Source organism: Epinephelus lanceolatus, chromosome 2 (genome assembly GCF_041903045.1).
Source record: "Epinephelus lanceolatus isolate andai-2023 chromosome 2, ASM4190304v1, whole genome shotgun sequence".
Lineage (NCBI taxonomy): Eukaryota > Metazoa > Chordata > Actinopteri > Perciformes > Serranidae > Epinephelus > Epinephelus lanceolatus.
This window is the reverse complement of record NC_135735.1, coordinates 24758867-24783275: the sequence shown is the minus strand read 5'-3', so window position 1 is coordinate 24783275 and position 24409 is coordinate 24758867. Positions and strand designations below refer to the sequence as shown.

At 41.9% G+C, this 24409-nt stretch overlaps 1 protein-coding gene across 2 annotated transcripts; it reads left to right on the top strand.

Moving 5' to 3' along the window:
• Positions 1–563: 563 nt before the first annotated feature.
• On the top strand, positions 564–24157 carry usp47 (ubiquitin specific peptidase 47). 2 transcript variants are annotated; one of them, XM_033624654.2, is made up of 29 exons: positions 637–825; positions 4622–4678; positions 7367–7561; positions 8996–9112; positions 9935–10088; positions 10183–10279; positions 10370–10515; positions 10631–10710; positions 12534–12683; positions 12891–12986; positions 13077–13229; positions 14652–14810; positions 16121–16252; positions 16454–16530; positions 16715–16770; positions 17544–17656; positions 17756–17857; positions 17934–18141; positions 18423–18538; positions 18691–18810; positions 18959–19760; positions 20336–20511; positions 20607–20687; positions 20795–20910; positions 21001–21119; positions 21238–21368; positions 22118–22165; positions 22276–22406; positions 22952–24157. In XM_033624654.2, the coding sequence occupies exons 1-29, from the start codon at positions 781–783 to the stop codon at positions 23124–23126; spliced, it is 4152 nt and encodes a 1383-aa protein (XP_033480545.2). In that variant the 5' UTR covers positions 637–780; the 3' UTR covers positions 23127–24157. The 2 variants fall into 2 exon arrangements, with proteins under 2 accessions (XP_033480564.2, XP_033480545.2); XM_033624673.2 differs by lacking the exon at positions 4622–4678 and having other exon boundaries at positions 564–825.
• The last annotated feature ends 252 nt before the right edge of the window (positions 24158–24409 follow it).

The window sequence follows — 24409 nt, the reverse complement described above, 5'->3', positions numbered from 1 at the left end:
TTAGTAATGCAGCCCTGGGTATGGGTGTGCTCTGTGCATTTGGGTAGCATTTTTTTACAGCCCATTTCATCCTTATTGCAGGGTCTGTGCATGTAATGATAAGCCTGTTGTAGGCAAGGTGGGGTAGGATTAGGACATTTAGATTTAAAAAAAAGAATACAGTTATGAATTTGTGGTATAGTTTTAAATCTTTAGATCAGAACATGTGCTCACCCTGGTGGTTTTCAGTCAATATTTATCATCCATGCTGTGCACCTCACTCAGTTTAATCGGTCAAAATTGCTTCTAATTTGAAAGCATGTACAAAGTGACCCATAGCTGACCTGCACCACTCCCTCAAAACAAGCTGAACCATTAAAGCCGTGTCTACGTGTGTTTCCGTCATCTCTGTGCTTTTCAAAACAATTAAAAATGCACACACACACACACACACACACACACACACACACACACACACACACCGACCAACGTCATCCTGTCCGCACACATCACGCACGTTTGTCTGGGTGGAATGTGACGCCACAGCTCCCTGAGTGAAGTCTCGCGGAGTAAAACACCGGCCATTTTTCTCCATGTATAGCAGGACACTTTGTGCTTGGGCAGTGTAACCGAGTGTTGCGATCACTTTGATAAGCCTCCAAGTTTTGGCAAGTTTAATTTTGTTATCCAAGCATCCAAACTTACAACAAACAGCACGCAAACCATGTTTGTGTTTACCGCCGCGAAGTTTTTTCGCTGACATCCCTGTCCGGATAGATGCTTGTCTAAACTGTCGCACAAATGGAAATGGTGCCTAGCGAGGAGAACCAGTTCGTACCCAAAGAGGTGAGGTTATCACGGACCCTGCCCAGGTCGGAGACTCAACCACTGGGCGTTAACTGTCACCCTTTCAGACCATGTTCATTAATAATGGCAAAACTTTTGCACCACTTTGGGAGTTTGCGATCTTGGTGTATCATTTGGAGGCTAATTCTCAGCTGCTAACAGTTAGCTAAACATGACTTGGACGGCCTATCGTGACACGGCTAACTAACGTTATAGCTAACGTCGCTTAGCGGCTAGTTTCACCGCATCTCAGACAAAATGAGTTCATGACGGTGGCTGAAGCTTTAGCATCATTAGCATTAAGTCACCTAGCTTTCGAGTTTGGCTTTCTGGTAGTGGAAAACTCATGAGCTATTCAAATGTTGCGGTTGACATGATGTTATGTTCGTTAAAACAAAGACGACACTTGTCAACATCAGTTAGCCAACTTGCGAGAAACATTAGCTTGTAGAATTCGGGTAGCCAATGTCGTTAGCTTTGTAAGTCAGGTTAATGGCAACAAATCTAGCCAATGTAGATGTTTATGAAGTTGCCAAACCAAATGTAAATGGCTACATCAGTGAAGCTGACTGTCAGCGTTGAAGCAACATTTACCCCATTGCTAGCTTTATAAAAATGTTTACTTCAATTCCTTCTTGTCCGTGTTTGCTTATTGTTTTGAATAGAACTTGAAACGTTAGTGTGAACGTTAGCTTGTTACAATTGCAAGCTAACGCTAATGTTAGCGGATTTGACTAGCTAACGTTACTTGTGAGGATGCAGCATTAGCATTGATGTTATTTATGTGGGCGCCCTCATTGTAAGAATAAAATGTTCGTCATTCCTGTTTTGACATCCATGACGAACTTGTTTATCACAATGCTAAGGTTGATAGCCTTTGCTTGTTTATCCTGCCGTGTTTGGCTTGTTAGCTGCCGTTACAGTATCCTAGCGTTAGCTTCATGAAACAATAACGTTAATCTGTTAGCTAATTTACGGCCGTACTTTGCTGTCATGTTTTCCACATAAGTAGAAAATGTATGGACTGTAGGTCATGTAAAGAGCATTAATGGTCATTTGATTGCTGACATGTTGCCTCGGTTTAACAGTGTGATTTCAACAACAACGTCCTGTGGTATGGTAACGTAGTCGTGTTCATGTGTTATTTTTTCTCCCCCGTATATCCACAGGGAGGGTTACTACAAGTTGTTTGGGTTCACAATATTTATGAGTGTTTTTTATAGCACTTTGGCTGCATTTACGTCAGCTGCAGAGTCATACTTTATGCATAGGACGTCACTCGTAGACATTAGGGCTGGTGGGAAAATTGGATTTCATGATGCAGCACTGCACACTTATTCAATTTCAATATGTTTCATTGTTATAGTGTAGCCTGTAGCTATAGAAATAATTAATAGATTATTAATCGGATCTAACAGAACCCTGCAGGATAAGGCATTTTTAAAAACGATGGCTTGAATTTGTAAGGAGGAAATAGGTTTATTCACTTATCTCTTTGGCAGCAAAGCAGGAATTCCTTAGACATTCAGACTTTAAGCACTTTGAAAATCATATGTGACTGGTTAAAAAAGTTAGATAGTTGGATGCTGGCATTAAATCATTTAGTTCCCTGCTGTGCATTAGATCATTTAAAGTATCTAAATACTTCAAATTGAGTTTTGCTATTGAATACATAATTTCATTTGTTAATCAAATAAGAATATTAAGGATGTGTAAGCAGCATAGCCGAAAGGTATATTACAACATTTAAAGTTGGGGGTGGAAATTAGCATCAGCCACCAGCAAAATGCTAGTAAAATATGGAAGTTGCCCCTGGATTTTCTTCACTTACCAGCAAAACAACAATGGTAATCTATTGAGTGGCTGGTAGATTTTGCTATCCACCCACCGCGGTGGCAGGTGGATGAAAAAGTTAATTTCCAACCCTGACTGTCACACACACACACACACACACTCTGACCAAAACAAATACTCAAAGCAAATTAGTTAGAAAACTTCCTTGTCTTCCTTCCTTGTTTGTGTGTTCGAAATATATGTGGGGGGCCTTTTGTTTGCCTGTGGTCAACTGTTTTTTGTTTTTTTTCCACAACAAGTTACTGAAATCAGCTGACTATCCTTTAGCTCTGTAGACATACTGGTGGGACAGGAACATAAAACCTAGTGAAATATCACTTCCAGTACTTCAGTTCTGTTGCTGAAATCGATGGTGAAGTTACAAATTAATGACTAATGTTGTGGAACAAGACATGAGATTGAGTGAAGGTAATTTAAGATGCAGTTTGGTGTTGAAACTGGATGGCAGCAGGGTTGTGGTGTCCTGGGATACCAGAAGACACTCAAAGCTTTCTCATGATGCCTACCAATTAAATGGAACATTTGTGAGGAGCCCAGTTAATAACCCCAGTCATATAATCACACACACATGCAACTGTGTAACATTCAAGATGGGTTACTTATGAATGGCTGTGTGTTTGTGATGGAATTAATTGCATATCCTCATGCTCTGTCATAACAAGAGCAACATATCAATTATCTTGGATTTGAAGTTGCATCTTGTAAAATTGCCCTTTGTTATGCATCAAAGGCTTTCATGGTTAATCATTAATTTTTGCCTGTCAGAAAGTTTCTCCCACGAGAAAATTGACTTCCCTCAATGCTATACTGACACAAGCTACTCGCCACAGTTTATGATGCCTTTAATATCTTTATGTATGAAAAATGTAAAGATGTTTGCATGTACAGGTCACAACAAGCCAAAACAAACAAGTGATTAACACGTGCTGTTTGCCCTCACAGTTAAAATGGATTTAATTGGCAATACCAGAGTTTCCTAATGTTGTAGTTTAAATGTTTAGGCACATTGTTCCACCTACTTCATGTTTTGACTTTGTCAGGACATCTGTCTTTGAGTGGAAGCTAAAGCAAGCGCACATAAAACTTCCTTTGTAGTTTTCACAGTTCTTAAACTTAAACTGCCAGACTGTCAGTGATCTCTGAATAAATTAGCAATGTAAGGGAGCTTATTTATTTTGCTGAGTCATGATTTATAAGGGATTTAGCAGTACATATTTCCTGTGACATGTTCATTGTCATCGCCCCATCTGTTTTTTTCCACTGCTCTCAACGGCTAGATCTCATAGATTTACCAGCCACTATCACTTCCTGCCGAAACCATTTTTTGGACACAGTAACCCATCCAAATTGATGGCTGTTAATTTGCCAAAGTGTCAGGTTTAGCTAACAAATGTGCCATTTGCAGTAAATTGCGTTTGAATCACAATATTTTTGTAGGTTAATTTCACTATCTGTATCTTTTTTGTGTGCGTGCCATGCGCATTACATTGTATGAATAGGTGTTCATGGACACTGACATTTCACAACATGATAGCCTGTCATTATTTTGTGTCATTTAGAATCCGTTATAGCTGTGAGGAAACACAGCCTATGCTTTGCCGTACCTGTGGCTTCATGTCAGCACCTTGTGATTATATCCACGGTAAAAATAACCTTTAATCTCATAATACACTTGTGTGCAGCTACTTTATAGGACCTGTCAGTCAAATTTTGCCAAGATCACAGGCCTCACAAAGTAACTCACAAAATAACTTGAATGTACTCTTGTAATTATGACCCAAGAGGTATTTTCGCCAGCCAAACTATACTTGGCCTACAAGTCAGCCTATTTTAGCTTAAATGTGGTTTTGAGAGTAACTAGTCAGGGATGTTTGACAACTTATTTCTTTGTTGTGTTTGTTTTAAGTTGTTCTTTACCCCCACTATCTCCATGTATTATTAGGGTGTGTTTTGGAGTAGCAGACAGAGTATTTTTGATGAGATGAAGAGGATCTCTCAGGTAGCCATGCCTTGTGTGTGGTGTGGGAGAGAGAGAGATAAAGCATGGTGTTAAATAGATGCATGAAGCAGCATCATGATGACCGTCTTCATCAGGAATCAGCCTTACTAACAACAGCTTTGACAAACATAAGACATGCAATCAAATAATGACCACTTTAGTTACATATTGGAAGTTGTGTCCCATTAAAAAAGTAATTTCTGAAAAGTATAATCACATTTAAGATTGTGTGTCATTTAATAAGAAGCCAGGCTTCTGTGCATCAGTGTGTAATGCTGTCTTAAATATATGCTATGCAGGATTTTCCTAAAAAAAAATGTTTAGACTCATACAGAAGTAATCCTCTCAATCATCACTTACAACCCACTAGAAGTGTGTGGTGTTGTAGTTTTCTGCCCTTTGCTTGTATTTTCTTACTTTCTGTGCTCAGGACGTTTACGGGCTTGTACTTGCACAACACTCAAGTGAGGTCAGGGCTTTATAAAAAGGTAACAGCCAGGGGTGAGACCGTAAACAGGAGGTATCCAAGAGACACAGCACAGAAAAAACACAAATATAGTGAGGGGAACTGCCAAATGAGTGAATCTGGGTCTGGCTTTTACTTTCACTTTGTACGTGAGCATGTTTACAAACGGTAACAGACAGTCCCTCTTAGCATACCTTTAAGCAAATATATTATGGTAATGCTACAGTTTAATATTACAAAAGTTATTATTTAAATCAGGCAATATCTGATCAAACAAAACAACACAAGATTGAGAATCAGAGCATTTTATCCCTAGCTTTAAATGTGTGATAGTTTGGGATGTTCTGTCAGTATTTACAGTGTAATGTAATTTAACCCTTTGCTCTACTTTTTATAAGCTGCTTAAAATTGTTATGGTTGTATTTTGCCACCCTAAATCCAATTGTATCAGTTTTTTATGCAGTAGTTCAGTAACTTTAGCTCCCAAACATTTTGTAGTTACCAGTAATAATCACCTGAGGCTAAAGACGCTGGCCCAGCATCATCTTTGCATGCTTGGTACATTAACGCTTGTTGAGTGAGTTTTTCTGACAGTTTTTGCTGCTTTCATTTTCAGTCAGCATATCATTTGAGCCTGAGCAAGTACTGCACATACCGGACTAATCAGAAAACAAACTATGGGGAGTGTTCAAATGACAAAGTGAATCCTGCTCCTCCTGGAAAACAATTCACACTGTGTGTTATACAGTAAAATGAAGCATGTGTCAGAAATTGCATGGACTGTTTCTTCTTTTGTTTTGTTGTGTTTTTTTCTTGCAGCATACCAGGGACGCTTTTGGGTGAAATTTGACTACCTATCCTTGTTTTTCTGTTTAGAAAAATTGCAACCAAAGATCAGTGACAGCCCAGCAAGTGGGCTTGTCCGGTCATGTATAGGAAGGATTCTTGGTGACGTGTCAGTGAACGAGGGAATTCAGAATCATGTATTGAACGGCCCACTTGAAACGAGGTCTAAGCCTTGACAAAACAAAATGCAGGGCTGTCACTGTTAGAAATAAGCTCCCGCAACCATGTTTGTTTCATTGTCAAGAATTTTTGCAGTTGGTAACATTTAAACTGAAGAAAATTTAGTTTCAAGGAGAGCTCTTCTAGTCTCATATCTGAAGTTATTATGACCAGTGTCTTCTTGTCATCAGACATAACTGATTTTTGACCCAGTGAATACATACAGTTTTCATTCAAAAAATCTCTTAATTTCACATTTGAAATTTGCTGACACCAGTGCCTTTATGCTGTAAGATTATTTTTTTATTCAGATGCCCACATGAGACTTTTTTCCTTGATAACCTTACTTTGAGGAATAGAAACCAAAAAAACTTTCTTAAATTCTTAAATGTTACATTTTATGGCAACACAAGCAACCATACATTAACTTTGCCTTAGTAAAATAGTCCAAAATTAGCAACATTTTCATTAAAATCAGGTATACAAATTTAATGAGACACTATTCCTCTTTAAGAAATGTTATTTGTAACAAGTAGGTCATATCAGAACTGAGCATAGACTGTAAAAAATATTGGACATAGCTATCATAATGTCACCCATAGGCTTTAGACTAGCATTTAGTATTTAGGCCTTTACCATCTTTTTTTTGGGCCAGAAGTGACCAGGGTGACCTGTTTGGGCAAGAGGCTGGAGCTGTGGAGGAGCGAGGGGTGGATGTGACTCTAAAGAAGCAGACACTGTCAACACACAGTCTTTCACTCAAAATGGCCCAGCCTTAATTATGCAGATGAGTTATATAAAAATTCACCCCCATGTAGAGTTGTCATAAAGGGGAGAAGCAAGCTTTAGAGACCGAAACCGTTTATTGCTGCTGTTAAGTTGTGCATTTCAACATGGGGGTTTATGGGAAGTGACTGACTTATTGAGCCAGCCTCAAGTGGTCATTCAAAGAACCGCAGTTTTTGGCACTCATGTTTTGCCTTCATTTCTCCGCCCCAGATGTTGCCCCTTGGTACTGAGGCATGACACAAGGTGGCATTTTTCTATTTGTGGACTGGCGAGTTTCTAATCATGACATTTGTTGCACTGCCTTACTAACCATTTACTCTAACACTTATCATCTCAGCAGTACGTGGTGCTCACAACACAAAATACAGAATGAAAATCCACCCAGTACATCATGATAATGTTTTTCCCCCATTCGTCCTGATTTGCAGATCCAAAATGCAGCTGAGGAGCCCAGAGTGCTGTGTATCATTCAGGACATCACCAGTGCGAAGACGGTCAATGAGAGGCTGACCCTCAACCTGCCTGCTTCCACCACCCTCTCCAAACTCTATGAAGATGTTGCCCACAAAGCAGGATATGTGAAAGCCACCTTTGACCTTGCCTGGGGAAATACGCAGGATATGGTAAGGAAATTCATTAATTTGGACATTCACTTTTGTTTCTGCCAACATGTGATAGCAGATTTCCACATAAATCTATGAAGCTGTCAGTGTAATTACAGATCTCAGCTGGCTGAAGTTTTGTGATCGCCCTGTTAAATCAGAAGGTTGGGTCTAGGTAAAAGATGCATTTCAAGGTTTTAACATGATGCTAAGGTGGTGCTTAGCAGGTGGTGGCGGAGGAATGACATGCAAATGGGTGTTTCTTGCTTGATTGTGTGTTGAAAATGTGAGGTTTGCAGTCAGTAGGAGCCAGGGTGTCTAGACTGATGATTTGAGTCCTCAACATTTAGAGGGGAGCCCTAATAACTCCACTGTACGCTACCTGTCCAGCACCAAATGGCAGACAGATAAAGTCAGTGACAAACTGGTAAAATAAACTAGTGGACATTTGGCCTTAAAGCACCAGATATTTCCCTCAACAGAAAAAAACAGGGAATTTTGGACTTGGACTATTTGTCAGGTGGCCAGAAACACAGCTTGAAGCAAATGCCAATGGAGCTCTAATGTGTCTGCTGGATGTGTAAGTAGTCAATTGTTAGCTAATAATTAACTGATAAAGCTATAAGTGTGAAAATTTTGGTTTGGTGTCACTGAGTTCAGGCTGAGTATTTCAGGTGAGCTCTAGCAGGATTCATAATAATGGCTCCCAGCCTGTGTTTCTCAGTTGTTGTTTACTTATCCTTAACTTATAAGGAGTTTACGTTAGGACTCAAAGCACCTGCTACCTCTACACTGAGAGGGCCACGTCACCATATCATGACCTCAGTGAAGCTGATAGTAGCAGAGATATGTTTGAAAGAGAGCCAGTGTCAGCTTTTGTCATTCGTGCTATCAGTGTTCAAAAATGGATTTTGCCATACCATTGTGTCTACATGGAAAACAAAGTGTGTAGGAATGGTGTTGCTAGGAGAGAGCACTCTTATATGAATAACTGCGTGTGCACCCTCAGTGTTGAGTATGAGCTTGTCCTGTGTTGTCAGTGTTTGTGCATATACTACTCCCCTTTTCTTAAATGAGCACAGGCTAATCCTGCTGCTGACCCAGGCCAAAGCCCAGGTGCTGTGTCTGTTGTTATCTCACTGAGTAGGTCAGTGGATTAAGCTACTGTATGTTTCCACTGCAGTGCTGTGCTTGCTTGTCCCCAGCTCGCCCGGGAGAAAGACAGAAAGTCTTCTGCTACATAGCATTGCTCACATGTTGGCCTCAAGCTACTTTCATCGCTCGCGTCAGTACAGGGAATTTGCTGAAAATGAGTTCAGGGGCACTCTGAGTCTTCTTGTGAGTTCATCCAGTTTGTGGTCCTGTAGACTTGTTTGAATGCTTTGTGGCTGTTTTTTCTGCATTTTACAGGGATTGTTTTCACGTGATATTTGTTATTATCCTGCCTCCCTTTAGGCACCACTGGACCACAGCAGTGAGATGTCCCTCTCAGATTCGGGGTTTGAGCCTGGTGGTAAGAGGAATTTCCTCCAGCTCACCGACAAAGATGGAGAGCAGCCTCAGATTGCATCGGTGAGTTGTACAAGATAAACAACATGAGTTACAATTTTTTTTTAAAGGGGACCTATTATCCTTTACCTTATTTTCTGTCATATATATCACGTTAAAATCTTGGATGTGCATATTAAAATCTTGGATGTGCATATTAATTATAGCCCAATGTCAGTCCTCAATGTTTTTTTTTTTTTGTTTTGTTTTTTTTACTTTCAAGACGAGCTTATGTCAGCTCGTGACAGATTTCTTAATATGGTGATCTGCTCCAGGCACGTGTCAACATGTGTAGCCTACTCTGCTACATGTAGCTACATGCTAACTCAAGGGGAAACATGGAATTTTAGTTGCTAATGTTGTTCATTTCGCCCCATTTCGGATCATATTCTTGCTGGAACATGTCTTGTTGTGAGCGATCCTGGTTAGGAAGGTTTAATTGGTGATTTTTCACAGTAGAAAGTGCTACTAAACTCCACCCCAGTCATTCCTTGCTGTAATGACGATGCAGATTCGCGGTGATCTGGCAGAACTGGAAATGCTGACCAGTCAGAGCAGACTGGGCTTTTTCAGAAGGGGGGCTTTATGAGGCAGGTGCTAAAACAGAGCATCTCAGACAGAGGGTGAACACAGGTGTTCCAGCACAGACAGTATAAAGGAAATGAAGTGTTTTTGAACATTACAGCATGTAAACATGTTCTAGTAGAAACCCAAAATACAAGAATGATCCTGAAAGTTAGCGCAATAGGTCCCTTTTAAATATTTGATTGTTGCTGTAGGGTTCTGGTTTTGGTGAGTAAAGATATATTATGAAAAGATCCCTCTCTGTATGCTTGATGTGTGCAGGATGAGTCAGGAACAGCAGATAGCAGTGGACTGGATGACAGCTCCCAAGAGAGGTTTATTGGGCCCCTGCCGAGAGACGGCACTGCAGGCTGCAGTGGTGACTACAGCAGTCCATCTTACTCCTACTCGTCCATCCTCAACAAATCTGAAACAGGTGAGGTTTTGTCACTTGTTAGATATGTGACTTCACTCCTTTTCTACAACCCCAACTGTCATCTTACTTCTTGTCTCTTGCCCCCCCGCTGTAGGTTACGTGGGCTTGGTCAACCAAGCTATGACCTGCTATTTGAACAGTCTTCTACAAACACTGTTCATGACGCCAGAGTTCAGAAATGCGCTCTACAAGTAAGGAGCTACACTTGTAGAGGTCTTTGTGAAGGTTTGCTTGTGAAGTACAACTTTTAAAATTCTTTTATAACTTCTGTCTGACCTCAGCTGGGAGTTTGAGGAGTCTGAAGAGGATCCAGTCACCAGTATCCCCTACCAGCTGCAAAGGCTGTTTGTTCTGCTGCAGACCAGTAAGAAACGGGCGATCGAGACCACTGATGTGACGCGGAGCTTTGGCTGGGACAGCAGCGAGGGTGAGCGTTTGTACTGTCCTGTGACCAGACTCTCATGGCTTGTGTGCGTGTTCGTGTGAAAGAGAGACCATGTGCCTCTGCATCTATTCACTGGTTTGCACTTTTTGCTTTGTAGCTTGGCAGCAGCATGACGTCCAGGAGCTGTGCAGGGTCATGTTTGATGCCCTGGAGCAAAAGTGGAAGCAGACAGAGCAGGTAGGAGAGAGCAGCAAGCTTTCTTAGACTCCTGACAACAACATTTTAGCAGCCAGTCTGGGGGCGCCCCACCCCCCCACAATGGAAACAAAAGAGCTACTGTGGGAAAAGTGAAATGGGCCAGTAAGCCCCGGGGTTAGCTGTTTCTTATCTCAGGAGTGAATTATAAACTGCAAACACTTAATCCAGTGTGCGTATTTACAGCCATGTGGTCTGTACACATGAGCTCCTGGTTAGCACAGAATCAATGCATGTGATTGAGCCCCATTTAAAAAATAACTTAAATAACACACTATGGATAATGGATTAGATTTTATTCCAGTCTACTGTTTGGAAGTTTACAGTGAAATTTAGAATTTAAGTTCAAAGTTTTCTCCATCTCCAGATAACATATGAAAAGTTGGCATTTCCTAGAGCCCAAGCATAGAGATTGGATTTTCAAAAAAAAATTTTAGTAGCCATGTTGGTTACAGTCGGTCAAGAGCCTGTGATTATAGTCCAGCTGCAGATAACATTACCCCTGTGACTAGTCAACTGTTACCTGGTCAACTGCAGCATAAAGCAGGTGTAATAGTTGCATTGTCTGTTTGGAAAATTACAAAAAAGTTGGAGACCGCCGCCATGAAACCCCTATTAGGAAGGTGGTTTCAGACGCTTTAAGGTGATTCAACAAGCACTTCTTTTGTAGAATAATACTGAATAGCTCCTCCAGGATGTTGCGATGAAAAAGTGATAGAGGCGTTAAAACTTAATTTAGCCTTTGTGGTTAGATTACTGAGAACACTTAGAACATTATGGTTTTATTCTCACTGGAACAAGTTGCCTTTGGTTTTTAATAAATTATACAAAAGAAAATTCTGACTCGCAGAAAAATGCCAAATGCCTGGTGAACTGATTCTAAGGTGTCCTAAAATGCCTTCTGATGTTAGTAACAACAGGGTATTTTCTTCCATTAGACAAAACTCTGTCATTCTTTGATTCTTACAAAACATTCAAAGCTGCTTTTTAATGTAATAATGTATTTTTAATCCATCTGGACAGTTTTGGATGGCAGGTGGTGTCACACGGCAACAATTACATGCGGGTGCTTTATTTTAGGCCATGTTTACACGAAAACGATCCACTGAAAACAGAATCGTTTCTCATTCGTTTTGAAAAAAGTTCCGCGTTTAGACGACAACATTTTGATAACAATCGCCGTGCACATGGATCCGCAAAAATGACCAAAAACGCTGCAGTATACATGCCAGGCCAGTAGTTGGCGGTGTGACACTTACGCTTCCTTCTACCAAGCGGTGATGTATCAACAAACAAAATGGCAACCGCACCAACATTTATCTGGACGGACGACGAGGTGGAGTTGCTACAGTAAATCTACACTATGATGGGGAAGCGCTGATAAATTCAACAGGGTGAGCAGCACAAGCAGAGCTCGGGAGGCGGCCATTGTTGTTGTGATGGTCGACTTTCTTGCGCATGCCTAGTGACTGGAAGCGTAATGCACATGTGCGAAAAGTCTCCGTTTTCAGAGGAACTGCATATTGCAAGTTTACATGACAGCGGAGACGGTGCCATTTCCAAAAAATTGCACTCTGGAACCCGTTTTCAACACGTTGCGTTTTCAGGCACCCAAAATGGCGTTGTCGTGTAAACGATCGGCCAAAACGCAATTTAAGTTTACTGTTTTCAGTTGAAATCGTTGTCGTATAAATGGGACCTTAGTGAGAAAATGTCAAAGAATATTTCGTAACCCAAACAGAAGCTGTATTGTTAGAAGTGAAACTTGGTTGAGTAGGCTGACTGTCATGCCTCCATATCCTCAGGCTGACCTGATCAACCAGCTGTACCAGGGGAAGCTGAAGGATTATGTCCGTTGTCTGGAGTGTGGCTATGAGAGCTGGAGGATTGATACGTACCTGGACATCCCTCTCGTGATCAGACCCTTCGGAGCCAGCCAGGCATACGGCAGTGTGGTGTGTTTCCACTCCATGTTTCATTCCTTTAAATATTTAACACATTGGCAGCAAAGACTCAAAGAGCATTAAACATTCACTTTTTGGGTTTATCAGCTACTTCAAGCCTGCATTTGATTCAATACTTGCAGCTCATTTTATCAAAGTTTGACCATTTAGTATTTTGTCTTCAATCTATATAAACCTGAAACAATTTCTCTGCTACAGGAAGAGGCTTTGCAGGCATTCATCCAACCAGAAACCCTGGATGGGCCCAATCAGTACTTCTGTGAACGCTGCAAAAAGAAATGTGATGCACGGAAGGTGAGACACAGTGAAGATGTGACATGGGAGACATGCTCAGTGTTCTGCTATTGACCCGCCTGATTCTTTGATAAATGCTTCTCCACACAGGGTCTGAGATTTCTGCACTTTCCGTACCTGCTGACACTTCAGCTGAAGCGGTTTGATTTTGACTACACCACTATGCATCGCATCAAGCTTAATGACCGCATGACTTTCCCTGAGGAGCTCGACATGAGTCCATTCATCGATGTAGAGGATGAGGTGAGAAAAGAAATAGCAGTAACGGCTTTCATCACTATTTCTGACTTAGATTAGATTAATAAGTCTTCAGGGTCGTCGGCCCAAATATGATTCTCCTTCTGTCTCATATTAACCATCAATAGCTTGATGTGTCTATAAACTTTGGTTGGGAAAAACTGTGTCAGGTATACCATTTTTATGTTGTTACAAATTCCAAAATATCTAGTTTTATGCTCGCCAGTGTGGAAACATTTTGTTTTTGGGTTGTCCTTCCTGTCTGTCTGTCCCATCCTCATGAATGCGATATCACAGGATTGCCTGGAGAAAATTTCTTCAAATTTAGTAAAAAAACATCCACTTGGATGATGATAATGATGAAGTAATGGCAGTTTATATCCCAAAGGTCAACTTAGCTGTGACATCATAATGTTCTGCGAATACAATTTCTGGCCATTATTCAGCACCAAAACTCAGGAACAGAAGGGAGACATTTGGTCGGACACTGAATTGGTGACAGTAATCTTGGGTGCCCACCTTGAAACTGTGGTAAATGCATAGATCTTTTGTGCTGCCAGGTTAAAGATGTTTGTGAACCATTTACATTAGATTTAGAATTAGCCCTGAGTAGCTTTTTTTTTTTTTACAGCAAGAGAAATAAAAAATACACTTAATACCCTTTATTACATTTCTTCCAAGTCTTAATTACATATATTATGTGAACCTAGACAGACGTGGGTGTAAACTGCAAGTTGACTTGTAAGCAGAGTCATACAATCACAAGGTTGTAATTCTAGTTTTGCATGTTATACTGCTTTTGTGTTCTGTAATATGACGCAACATAAGGGCAAGATAAATGACCGAACACCATTTAGGCAACAAATCCAAAACCTGATATGTTACAGGTGTCTTTTGTTTTTTTACTGTTAAGATGTTGTTAAGTAAAACCAATTAGGGCTGCTCAATTATGGAAAAAATCATAATCACGATTATTTTGGTCAAAATTGAAATCACGATTATGCAAACGATTATGCGCCGCATGTGATGACTTATATTGTTTACATGACGGCATGTCATTTCTGTCTCTACGTGGTCGCACATTTACATTTCTCCTCTGGTCTCTGTATCGCGCACGGCGGAGTTCGGTCCCAATGTGCGCACGCGCACACACACACACACGTACGTGCCCACGCACACACACACACTCACAGACCAACCTTTCTCGCTCTCCCTCTGCCATTTTCCACACGCTGTTTTTGAAATCTTCCGCAATCACCTGCCCATCGCATTACTTGTAGTTCACCTACTTGACTGGCTCAAAATCGTAATCGCAATCACCGGACGATTAATTGCACAGCCTTAAAACCAATACATCTGGAGCTACAATATGTGACATATTTCTACATATTTGACCCCTCTCATCACTTTTGAAACGGCTTCCCCTAGAAGTCGCCTCAGACAGAGAGCTGCACTGACAGCGGAGCAGAGAATGAAGGGAGTTGCCACAGCGACCAGATGAGCAACGATTTCTCCACCGATGATTGTGTGGATGAGGGCATCTGCTTGGACAGCACCAGCAGCACAGAGAGGGTGTTGAAGCCAAAGGTAATCATCTTGATCACCCACTGTATAGATATTGTTGATTGTTGTTAATATCGTTGATTAGTTAACTGTTCGGGAAAGTGCATACAACTGGGGATGTCCTGATCACGTTACTGGGCCAAGATCCAAGTCCTTTTAATGTTTGGTAACTGCAGAAACTGAGTCCAATTCAATACTTAGTTTGCTCTCCACACGGACTGCTTACCTGCTTGCAACCAAAGCCTGCTCAAACAGGATTGGTCAATACCACTCAGACTACAGACAGACCACAAACTGAAACCAGAATGCTTCCTATATCAAGATCTTGTCCCATTGCCTAAAGATTCTGCATTCATATTTCGTTTTATAGTAGTGTTACAAAGTGATGCTTCTTTTACCTCAAAATCTAAAAAATTAAAAGCTGCTACTGATTTTTTTATAATGAGGGGAGAGAAAACAGCTCTGTTACTGTTGGAGCTTGGTAAATCTGTGTACTCTGCCAGTCCATTTGTCAATCACTGGCATGCCAAAATAATTTTTCGCATTCATGCATTTCTCACTCGCGTGTGGAGCACATTTCGTCCAGTGTAGAACACAACTGTCATTGAGGAGAGCAGCATCGTAACACTAGCAGGCTCAGGTGGACACAGTAGAGTTCAACAAAGAAAGGATCGGATTTTGATCGGCTAAAATCTTGGTTTGGGACATCTCTATATATGATCAATACAAGCTTTAGATGGGGGCATATTAAAGAGTGGGCAAACACCAGATGCGGATGCTTTCACACTGAACACAAGGGGCCATTGAATGTTCAAATATGAAACTAATAAGAAACGTAAGCTGTGACTTACACAGTCACCTGATCTCAACACAGTTGAACAGATTTTGATTCACTCTTTAATACAGAGCTCCAACATCATCACATCTTTTCTCTCTATTTTGAATTTTGCTGTTATATTGTCTCCAATCTGAAGTGACTCCTGGAGATACTATTGAGCAACTGTCTGCAGGCAGAAAAAGCTCAAAAGTGATGCATTACTTCCTCATTCACAATGTGCACAGCATATTCCAGATGATGACCAAGTCAACACGTTGCAGATTATGGAGGTTTTGTGATATAAAGTTGAATTAAAAGCTGTATCTCCCACGCTGTACAATCAGTGTTGCTTATTTTATGTGACTAGTTCTGCAAATATAGCATTATCTTGAACTTAGATCGTGCCATTGCATATGTAGTATTAGTAAATTTCCCTCTGGTCAACATGAGCATCAGCAGAATACAATGTAGTTGTTGCTTTTATTTAAACAATGAGATTTTCTCTGTCTGTTCTCAGAGTTTGCTGACCTTTGAGCTGTTCTCCGTCATGGTCCATTCTGGGAGCGCTGCGGGTGGCCACTACTACGCCTGCATCAAGTCCTTCAGTGATGGCCAGTGGTACAGTTTCAATGATCAACATGTTAGCAAGGTCAGCCTCAGCCCTTGAGCAACCTGTTTTGTCCTCCTACAACAGTTAAATGTCAGGTAGAATGACTCACCTGGCTATATCGGTGTTAGTCATTGGTTTGTACTGAGCTAAGCAAACAATGTCAATGTAACATTCTGCTTTTACATGGTAGTATCCGCTGAGCCATTTATTTGGTACATTTCTGGGCATTGTGTTGGGCAGATCACACAAGATGATATCAGGAAGACGTATGGGGGGTCCTCAGGGAGCAGAGGCTATTATTCCAGTGCCTTTGCCAGGTAAGTCGTCTCTCATATCAACACACATCACATGCGCACAGTACACTGGCTTAGGAAATAATAAATAATGAAGTTGACCTATTAATTTGTGTTTGAAGGAAAGCCAAGATGGTTCTTGTTTAGTTTTTTGTCATCTATATATTGCACTACATTCAATAACAAGACATCTGTTTCCTCCCAACAGCTCGACAAATGCATATATGTTGATTTACAGATTGAAAGATCCCTCAAGGAATGCAAGTAAGAAATTAATTCAATAAAGTCTGCTATTGGTAATTCTTTGTTTACGTGTGTCTTCATGGTAGTGTTATGCGCTGGCCACACCGCATACCTCCACACACCTGTGTGTGATGGCTGCCTCACTGAACTGATGTGGCTCACACAGCTGTTGCAGCTGCCTGTCAGCCTTATCTCTCTGCATTGAGTTTGCCTTTGATAATGGCCATCAATAATAGATTGTTTCAAACAAATGGAGGGATTCTGTCCACAGAAACGCCAGAGGGCTTTTCCTTAGAAACGGAAACAGGAACTGGTATTTAAACACAAATATTTCTATTGAAACCGTAGTGAAATGTGTAATGTTGCTGGTATAATGTCAGTGTGACTGAGCTGTGTTGCTAATGCCAGCTGTGTGGGTGCTCTTTTAACATGGGCACCGAAATGAAAAGTAAGAGGTTCTGCGACACACATGCATTGCTCAGGTAGGCGGTGTGGCCTGGGCGTTAGAAGCTTATGGGAGGCTTTGTCATCCTGTGCTCAGTTGGATCATTCAATAACCATTTTTCCAGCCGCATACTGTATGAGCCAGCAGCTTGAGCTCTTGTCCTGTAATCTGCTCCACACCTGTAGAAAGAAACCACAGCAATGCATCCCCGTCTGTGTGGCAGGCTTTTGCGGATGTTTTCATATTGTGCTCATAATCTTACTGTTTCTGTTACCAGGGTGGCCTTGACTGTTCAGGTCCTAGAATTAGTATGCAGTTTTAATATGTTGCCTGTCTGTCCTGTGTGCAGAGTATTCAGCTGTGGAAGACTTCCCAGAGCACATAAAGAATCTGGTTCAGAAGGAGAAAGAGTCTGAAGAGCAGGAGAAGCGACAGAGGGAGATTGAGCGCAACACTTGCAAGGTATGTGGTCCTCTTAGATCAGTTCAAGATCTATTGTTTTACTTCTGAATGAGATTTAAAACAATAACTATTTACTGCTCTGTTTCTTTTTACCTTTAGATAAAGCTGTTCTGCATGCATCCTGTGAAGATGATGATGGAGAGCAAGCTGGAAGTACACAAGGACAAAACTCTCAGAGAAGCAACAGAGATGGCCTACAAGGTTTGTTGGTTTCTTGTAGGTCCTCACCATCAGGTGCTCCAACAACATAGCTAATCAGTTCTGTTCTGTGCCTCAGCTAATGGAGCTGGATGGAGTGGTGTCTCTGGACTGCTGCCGCTTGGTAAAGTATGATGAGTTCCACGAGTACCTGGAGCGCTCCTACGAAGGTGAGGAGGACACGCCGATGGGCCTGCTGCTGGGAGGAGTCAAGTCCTCATATATGTTCGACCTGCTGCTCGAGACCCGCAAACCAGAGCAAGTGTTCCAGCCTTACAAACCTGGAGGTCAGTAGCCTGCAACTGTTGAGTCATAGTCATTTTGTCTTATATAGTGTTGTTCTTTGAGCAGCACAGGTAATTGTGTGCAGTTACTAAAAAAACTCAAGTGTGATTAAAGCCCATGAAGCAGAGTCATGACTATGTAGACTCTGTGCTTTATGCAGACCAGCTGTGACGTTAGAAGCAAATGAAGTGTACACCAATGATGGATGTGAATGTGTCATGATAATAAGTGAGTAAAAATAACTACATTATGTCTGTGTGGGTGTTTTTCTGATTTTCTACAGAGGTAATGGTGAAGGTTCATGTTGTGGATCTGAAGAGCGAGACCATCGCCACTCCAATCAGTGTTCGGGCGTACTTGAACCAGACGATCACTGAATTCAAACAGCTTATTGCACAGGTGTCCTACTCAACTCAAGTTTCTTCATCACTGCATCTTCTTGTCCTTCAGCTTTTTTATTTTAAGCATCAACAAAAAGATTATGTACATCAGCCCTTAGAGTGTGAGATCAGTCCTTAAGACGTGACCTTAATGTATGCGTTTCTTCCCAGGCTACAGGGCTATCTGCAGAAAACATGCGTGTGGTCCTGGAGCGCTGCTACAATGATCTCCGACTCCTGTATGTTCCAAACAAGACACTGAAAGCTGAGGGGTTCTTCAGGAGTAACAAGGTCGCTACAATTTTTTTTTTTTTTTTTAATTTTCACTTTTGTGCCTCCATTTGTTCCCATTGTGTTATGCCAGTTTTGTGTAAGAAGATCTACTTCAATGCTTATAAACACTTAAGTTTGACCTGTTTTCCGTTTTGTTTTTCATCAGGTTTTTATAGAGAGCTCTGAGTCGACAGATCATGAGGTTGCTTTCACTGACTCGCTCTTGTGGAAACTGTTGGATCGTCACGGGAATACGATCCGGCTCTTGGTCTTGCTGCCTGAGCAGTCTCCTGGTACCTTGGCCAACAGGACTCTTTGCCAAAAAGTAGGAGGTGACTCTGATGCGCCCTTTGAGGGTTCAAAGGGTAATAGGAAATCTGTAGAGGCGATCCTGGAGGAGAGCACAGAAAAGTTAAAGAATCTGTCTCTGCAGCAGCAGCAGGGCTCCAGCACCAGTGACAGCCAGAAAAGCTCTGACGCCAGCGACTTTGAACATATCGAATCCCCGACCCAAGAGGCCGACTCAAACTCTTCACTGTGTGTGGCCGCAGACAACAGAGAGTTAGAGAACCGGATCAGGGCCACAGCCGGGGGTAGCAGCGGTGCCTCCTCTGACCCCGAGAACCACTTTGCCTGTGAGGAGCGCTCGGACTCTGAGGTGAACAATGACCGCAGCACAAGCTCAGTGGACAGCGACATCCTGAGCTCCAGCCACAGCAGTGACACGCTGTGCAATGCAGACAGCGGGCCCATACAGCTGGCCAACGGCTTGGACTCGCACAGCATCACAAGTAGCCGTCGCTCCAAAGCCCATGAGGGCAAAAAAGAGACCTGGGACACTGCTGAAGAAGACTCTGGGACAGACAGCGAGTATGACGACAATGGGAAGAGCAAGGCGGAGGCTCAGTACCTGTACTTCAGAACAGAGCCGTGTTCTCAGGATGACTCCTCGTCTGATGCACAAAAATGTATGAACCTTCTTTTTATGATGGTGTTTAAAGGACCAGTGTGTAGGATTTAATGCCATCTAGTGGTGAGGTTGCAGATTGCAACCAACAGAATATTCCTTCCCTAACATCTACCTTTTCAAGTCTCTAGTAGAGCCTACGGTGGCCTTTTGGTAACATAAAAACTGGAAAGGCCCTCCCTGGAGCCAGTGTTTGGTTTGTCTTTTCTGGGCTACTGTAAAAACAAGGCAGTGCAACATGGTGGGCTCCGTGGAAGACCACCCGCTCCCTGTGTAGATGTGAAGGGCTCATTCTAGGCTTATTTTCAGCTGATCATACTCTTATTAAGACATAGTTATGAACAAATATATTCCATTTCTTCCAATAGAGGACCACTAGTCATCCTTAAGTAAGCAAAATCGAATTGAATTGCATTTCAGAGGCAAGCACAACGACTATTTTCTTGCAGAACTTGATTGTTTAACTGGCACAGTATTATCAATGCAACTTCAAAGTGTTCTTCAGTCGTTTCCTTCCTCACGGTGGCAGAAAATCTGGCTAAATATTTAATTGTTGTTTCCTGTTATCTGCTTTAGCTCTAGTGGTTCACGTGGACAAGAGAATAACATTAGCAGCATTTAAGCAGAACCTGGAGCCCTACGTGGGAGTCACTTCCACCCAGTTCAAGGTGTTTCGGGTATACGCCAACAACCAGGAGTTTGAGAGCGTACGGCTCAATGAAACACTGTCGTCATTCTCTGATGACAACAAGGTCAGGATCTGTTTTAGAATTGATTAGTTAGATTTTAGTAGTTCCTGTTCCAGTGAGTCAATAATTGACTTGTACATTTTTATTATTTCCCATAGATAACCATTCGACTAGGAAGAGCACTGAAAAAGGGTGAATACAGAGTGAAAGTGTATCAACTATTAGTGAATGAAACAGAGGTAAGAACTGAAAGACTTTTTTTTTGTCACTCAAGATGTTCCGGCTAAGCTGCTGAACTCTAATCTCAAATATAATATGACACGTGATCTATGTGTCTGTTTCCCAGCCCTGCAAGTTCCTCGTGGACACGGTGTTTGCCAAGGCCATGACTGTCAGACAGTCTAAAGAGGAGCTGCTCCCTCAGTTGAAAGAGCAGTGCAAGCTTGACCTAAGCATTGACAGGTAAGACTTTCTTACTGCACATTAATAAGGAGGAAAAACATGAAAAAGCTGCAAGTGTTAATCAACAAATGTGTGTGTGTGTGTGTTCAGTGTTCGTCTCAGGAAAAAGACATGGAAGAACCCAGGCACGGTGTTTCTGGACTACCATGTCTATGAAGAAGACATCAGCATCTCCTCCAACTGGGAAGTCTTCTTGGAAGTTCTTAATGGTAACACTCATTTTGAAGTTTCTTTCAAACACGTTACAGTGGGTTACTGTCGGATTTTTTTTTTTTTTTTTGTACTGTTGGACTTCTGGATCACTAAAGCTGAAGTGATGAATTTCAGAACCAGAGAAGATGAAGTCCATGTCGCAGCTGGCTGTCCTGACCCGGAGGTGGAGCCCCGCCACGATGAAGCTGGGGCCCTTCCAGGAAGTTATTCTGGAGAGCAGCAGTGTAGAAGAACTCAAGGAGAAGGTATGTCTGTATTGTGCTGGATGGTTTTTATAGTTTGTCATGTAATTTATACTAATCAAAAGTTAAGTTTCTTAAATCAGAAGTGCAGTTACAGTGCTCTCATCCTGGTCAACCAACACGGGTTACCGAAATGCAGAAGATCAATCACACCATCGATAAAAAACCACAAAACTGTTTTCTAGGGCTGTACTGGACCAAGAATTACGTCAGTCAGATTGGATTTGGCTGTTCAATATCAATATTCGACTATTTATTCCTTTTTTCCATGTAGTTTGAGAGTTTGAACAAGGTTTGGCAGGACATGCAGGGCAAAATTCACATAATATATTCAACAAGCCAACTTAGCCCTGCGAGCTAATGTGTGCTAACTGTGCCAACAACCTATCAAGAATGTGCAACATTTTTTGCCGACACTAGGTATCAAACAAAAGCCAGAGATCTCCGGGCAGTTGCCTCCGTTTTATTAGACTCACCTTGGGTTTTGGGCCGCAGCTGCCTGTACCAGAGCAAGGTGAAAGCGAGGAACGCTCACTCTGCAGCAAATTCTGGGGGCCGGAACATCTCTAGAAGTACACTGCATACTGACAGACTGAATTTTTAGTTGATTGAGGGATCTTCGACTTACGATTCGAATCTTTGACTTTCAGGAGGGAGCCCTACTATATTTCATAATAAGTTTGCTTGAACAAGGAATTGTCCAAGTACCTATTATTTGCCTTTTGTGACTAATCTCTGTCTTCCATTTGCAGCTTAGTGAAATGAGCAATATTCCTCTGGAAAACCTGGAGTTTGCAAAGGTATGCAGTCCCTCACACAGGACAGCTGTGATTCTTCTTATGCAGCTTTAGTTTCCCTTCTTTAAACTGTCTCATCATTGACTGAGAATCCATCCGTCTGTTGTGTGCAGGGTAGAGGAACATTTCCTTGTGATATTTCCGTGTTGGAGATTCATCAGGATTTGGACTGGAACCCAAAAGTGTCGACTCTAAATGTGTGGCCTCTGTACATCTGTGACGACGGAGCAGTGGTCTTCTACAGGTAAGGCTATCAGAGGGACCACAGGGCAACAGAATAGGCACAGATACAGGAATTAATTTAGAGAGTGTCCGTCTTATTTAGTGCTTTGTCCCTTTATTAAGACTTGAAACTGTAGCTTTGTGTGCTGGGGGATTGATTCCAGCCCACCTGTCACCCTACAAAAGGAGGTATAGGATAAGGATAGACCCTTGGTATTTATTACGTATTCACTATATGTTTTATATTTTATTTCTCTGTAAAGCACTTTGAATTGCCCTTGTGCATGAAATGAGCTATACAAGTAAAGCTGCCTTGGCTATATGGTTTAATTGGTTATCAACAAATCCCTAATGCTGACATTGTGTAACATTTCATTACTAATTTTAAGAATTTGAAAGCTAATGTACATGGAGGCAGAGAGCTCTTGTCTCCTTCATTTATCAGAATACCTTATAGGATAAAGTCCACAGAGTAGATGTCAACTCACTGAACCACATCATAGCTGCTTCGTATACTAAATTTTAAACATTTGTCTTGAGATGAACATTTCTGTGATCTCTGTGCAGGGACAGCACAGAGGAACCTATGGAGCTGTCAGAGGAGGAGCGCAATGAGCTGATGAAGAAGGAGAGCAGCCGTCTGCTCAAGACTGGACATCGTGTCAGCTACTCACCACGCAAGGAGAAGGCCCTCAAGATCTACCTGGACGGAGGCCCTGCCAAAGACCCGGGGCAGGACTGAGGCACTGAGCTCCACTCCTCATTATCTGGATCGCTTGGCTGCTGCAGCAAAGCAACCGGGCTGCCGAACTCATCTTGAGTGTCGGGCCTGCTAAGTTACTTGAACATCAAGCAGCGCTGTGAGGCTGACATGCTCTCACCCTCCACTCTGAGCCCTGGGACTGGCTCAGAAAACCCTATCGTGCACTATAGTGTATTGTACTGTAAAGTTTAAAGGGAAGTACAAAAGCTATTGAATACAGAAAAATGAATCAAATACTGTATAGACAAATCAGTTGAACGTAAAAGCTCCAGAGATGGATGCAGAGATGTTAGGACTGTGAAACTGGTCTGGAAGGCATCCATCCTGTCTATTTAAGTCTCCCGTCTCCTTTCACATCAGTTTCTCTCACTCTCCTCCCCGTCACTGCGTGTGTTCCCTTCCTGTTTCAGGAATAGTGTTGATTCTGATTCTCTTCATCTTGTAAGCCCATATGCTCACACCTCTCGAGCACTGCTCTGTTACAGTAGTCATTCTTATCTTGCATTGCTCACCCCTCCTACCACCCCTACTCAAAAACCAACAGCACACACACAACCGAGAACTACTTATCCAGCCTTCCTCACCTCTTCTGGCGAGACAAGCCTCACTTTCTCAGTGACTTTGACAACGTCCTCCACAAGATTTGATGAAATAAAAAAGCAACGATTAAGAATTTGTAAAGCAGAGGTTGTTTCTGCTCCTATAATAGCCGGAGTAATGTGTCATTATGGGTTGTCCTTACCCATAAGTTACTTTGTGCTCTTTGTGCTTTACAGGAGCTTTACTTCTGTTACCACTTCCACTAGATCTAATGATACATAGGCTATTGGTCCTGTAATACAAAGTACAATGAAACAAAACCAAGTAGACTGTGTTAAGGATCTCCTTGTTTTGTTTTGCTTGTTTGTTGTAAATTATTATTTTGCTCCAGACGTAATCATTCAGTTAGGTCTTGTGAGGCTCCAGGCACACATCTGTTGTCTGTATTAACCTTTAATTTAGAAAGAAAGTGGATTTCTTTGTTGTTGGTCTTTTTTTCTTTGCACCATGTGAACTGGGTGTACATCTCTAGTGTCATCCATATGTGTGTGTGTGTGTGTGTGTGTGGTGTACTGAAGGGAGGGAGCTCTCTGGGTTTTTTTTCCAGAGAGCGTGAGGTTGTTTTTTGGCGCTTCTACCTGCTGCTGCTTGATAGACTGACACCAGACGGTGTACAAAGCCTGCTGGACCTCTCAGTCCGCCCGGGCAACTGGTCTGAAGAC

Coding starts and splice junctions, on each gene's coding strand:
- usp47 (XM_033624654.2), top strand. CDS start 781: ATGGAAATGGTGCCTAGCGAGGAGAACCAGTTCGTACCCAAAGAG. Junction 10,280..10,369: donor TTCAGAAATGCGCTCTACAA/GTAAGGAGCTAC, acceptor GTCTGACCTCAG/CTGGGAGTTTGAGGAGTCTG. Junction 16,771..17,543: donor AGATCCCTCAAGGAATGCAA/GTAAGAAATTAA, acceptor TCCTGTGTGCAG/AGTATTCAGCTGTGGAAGAC.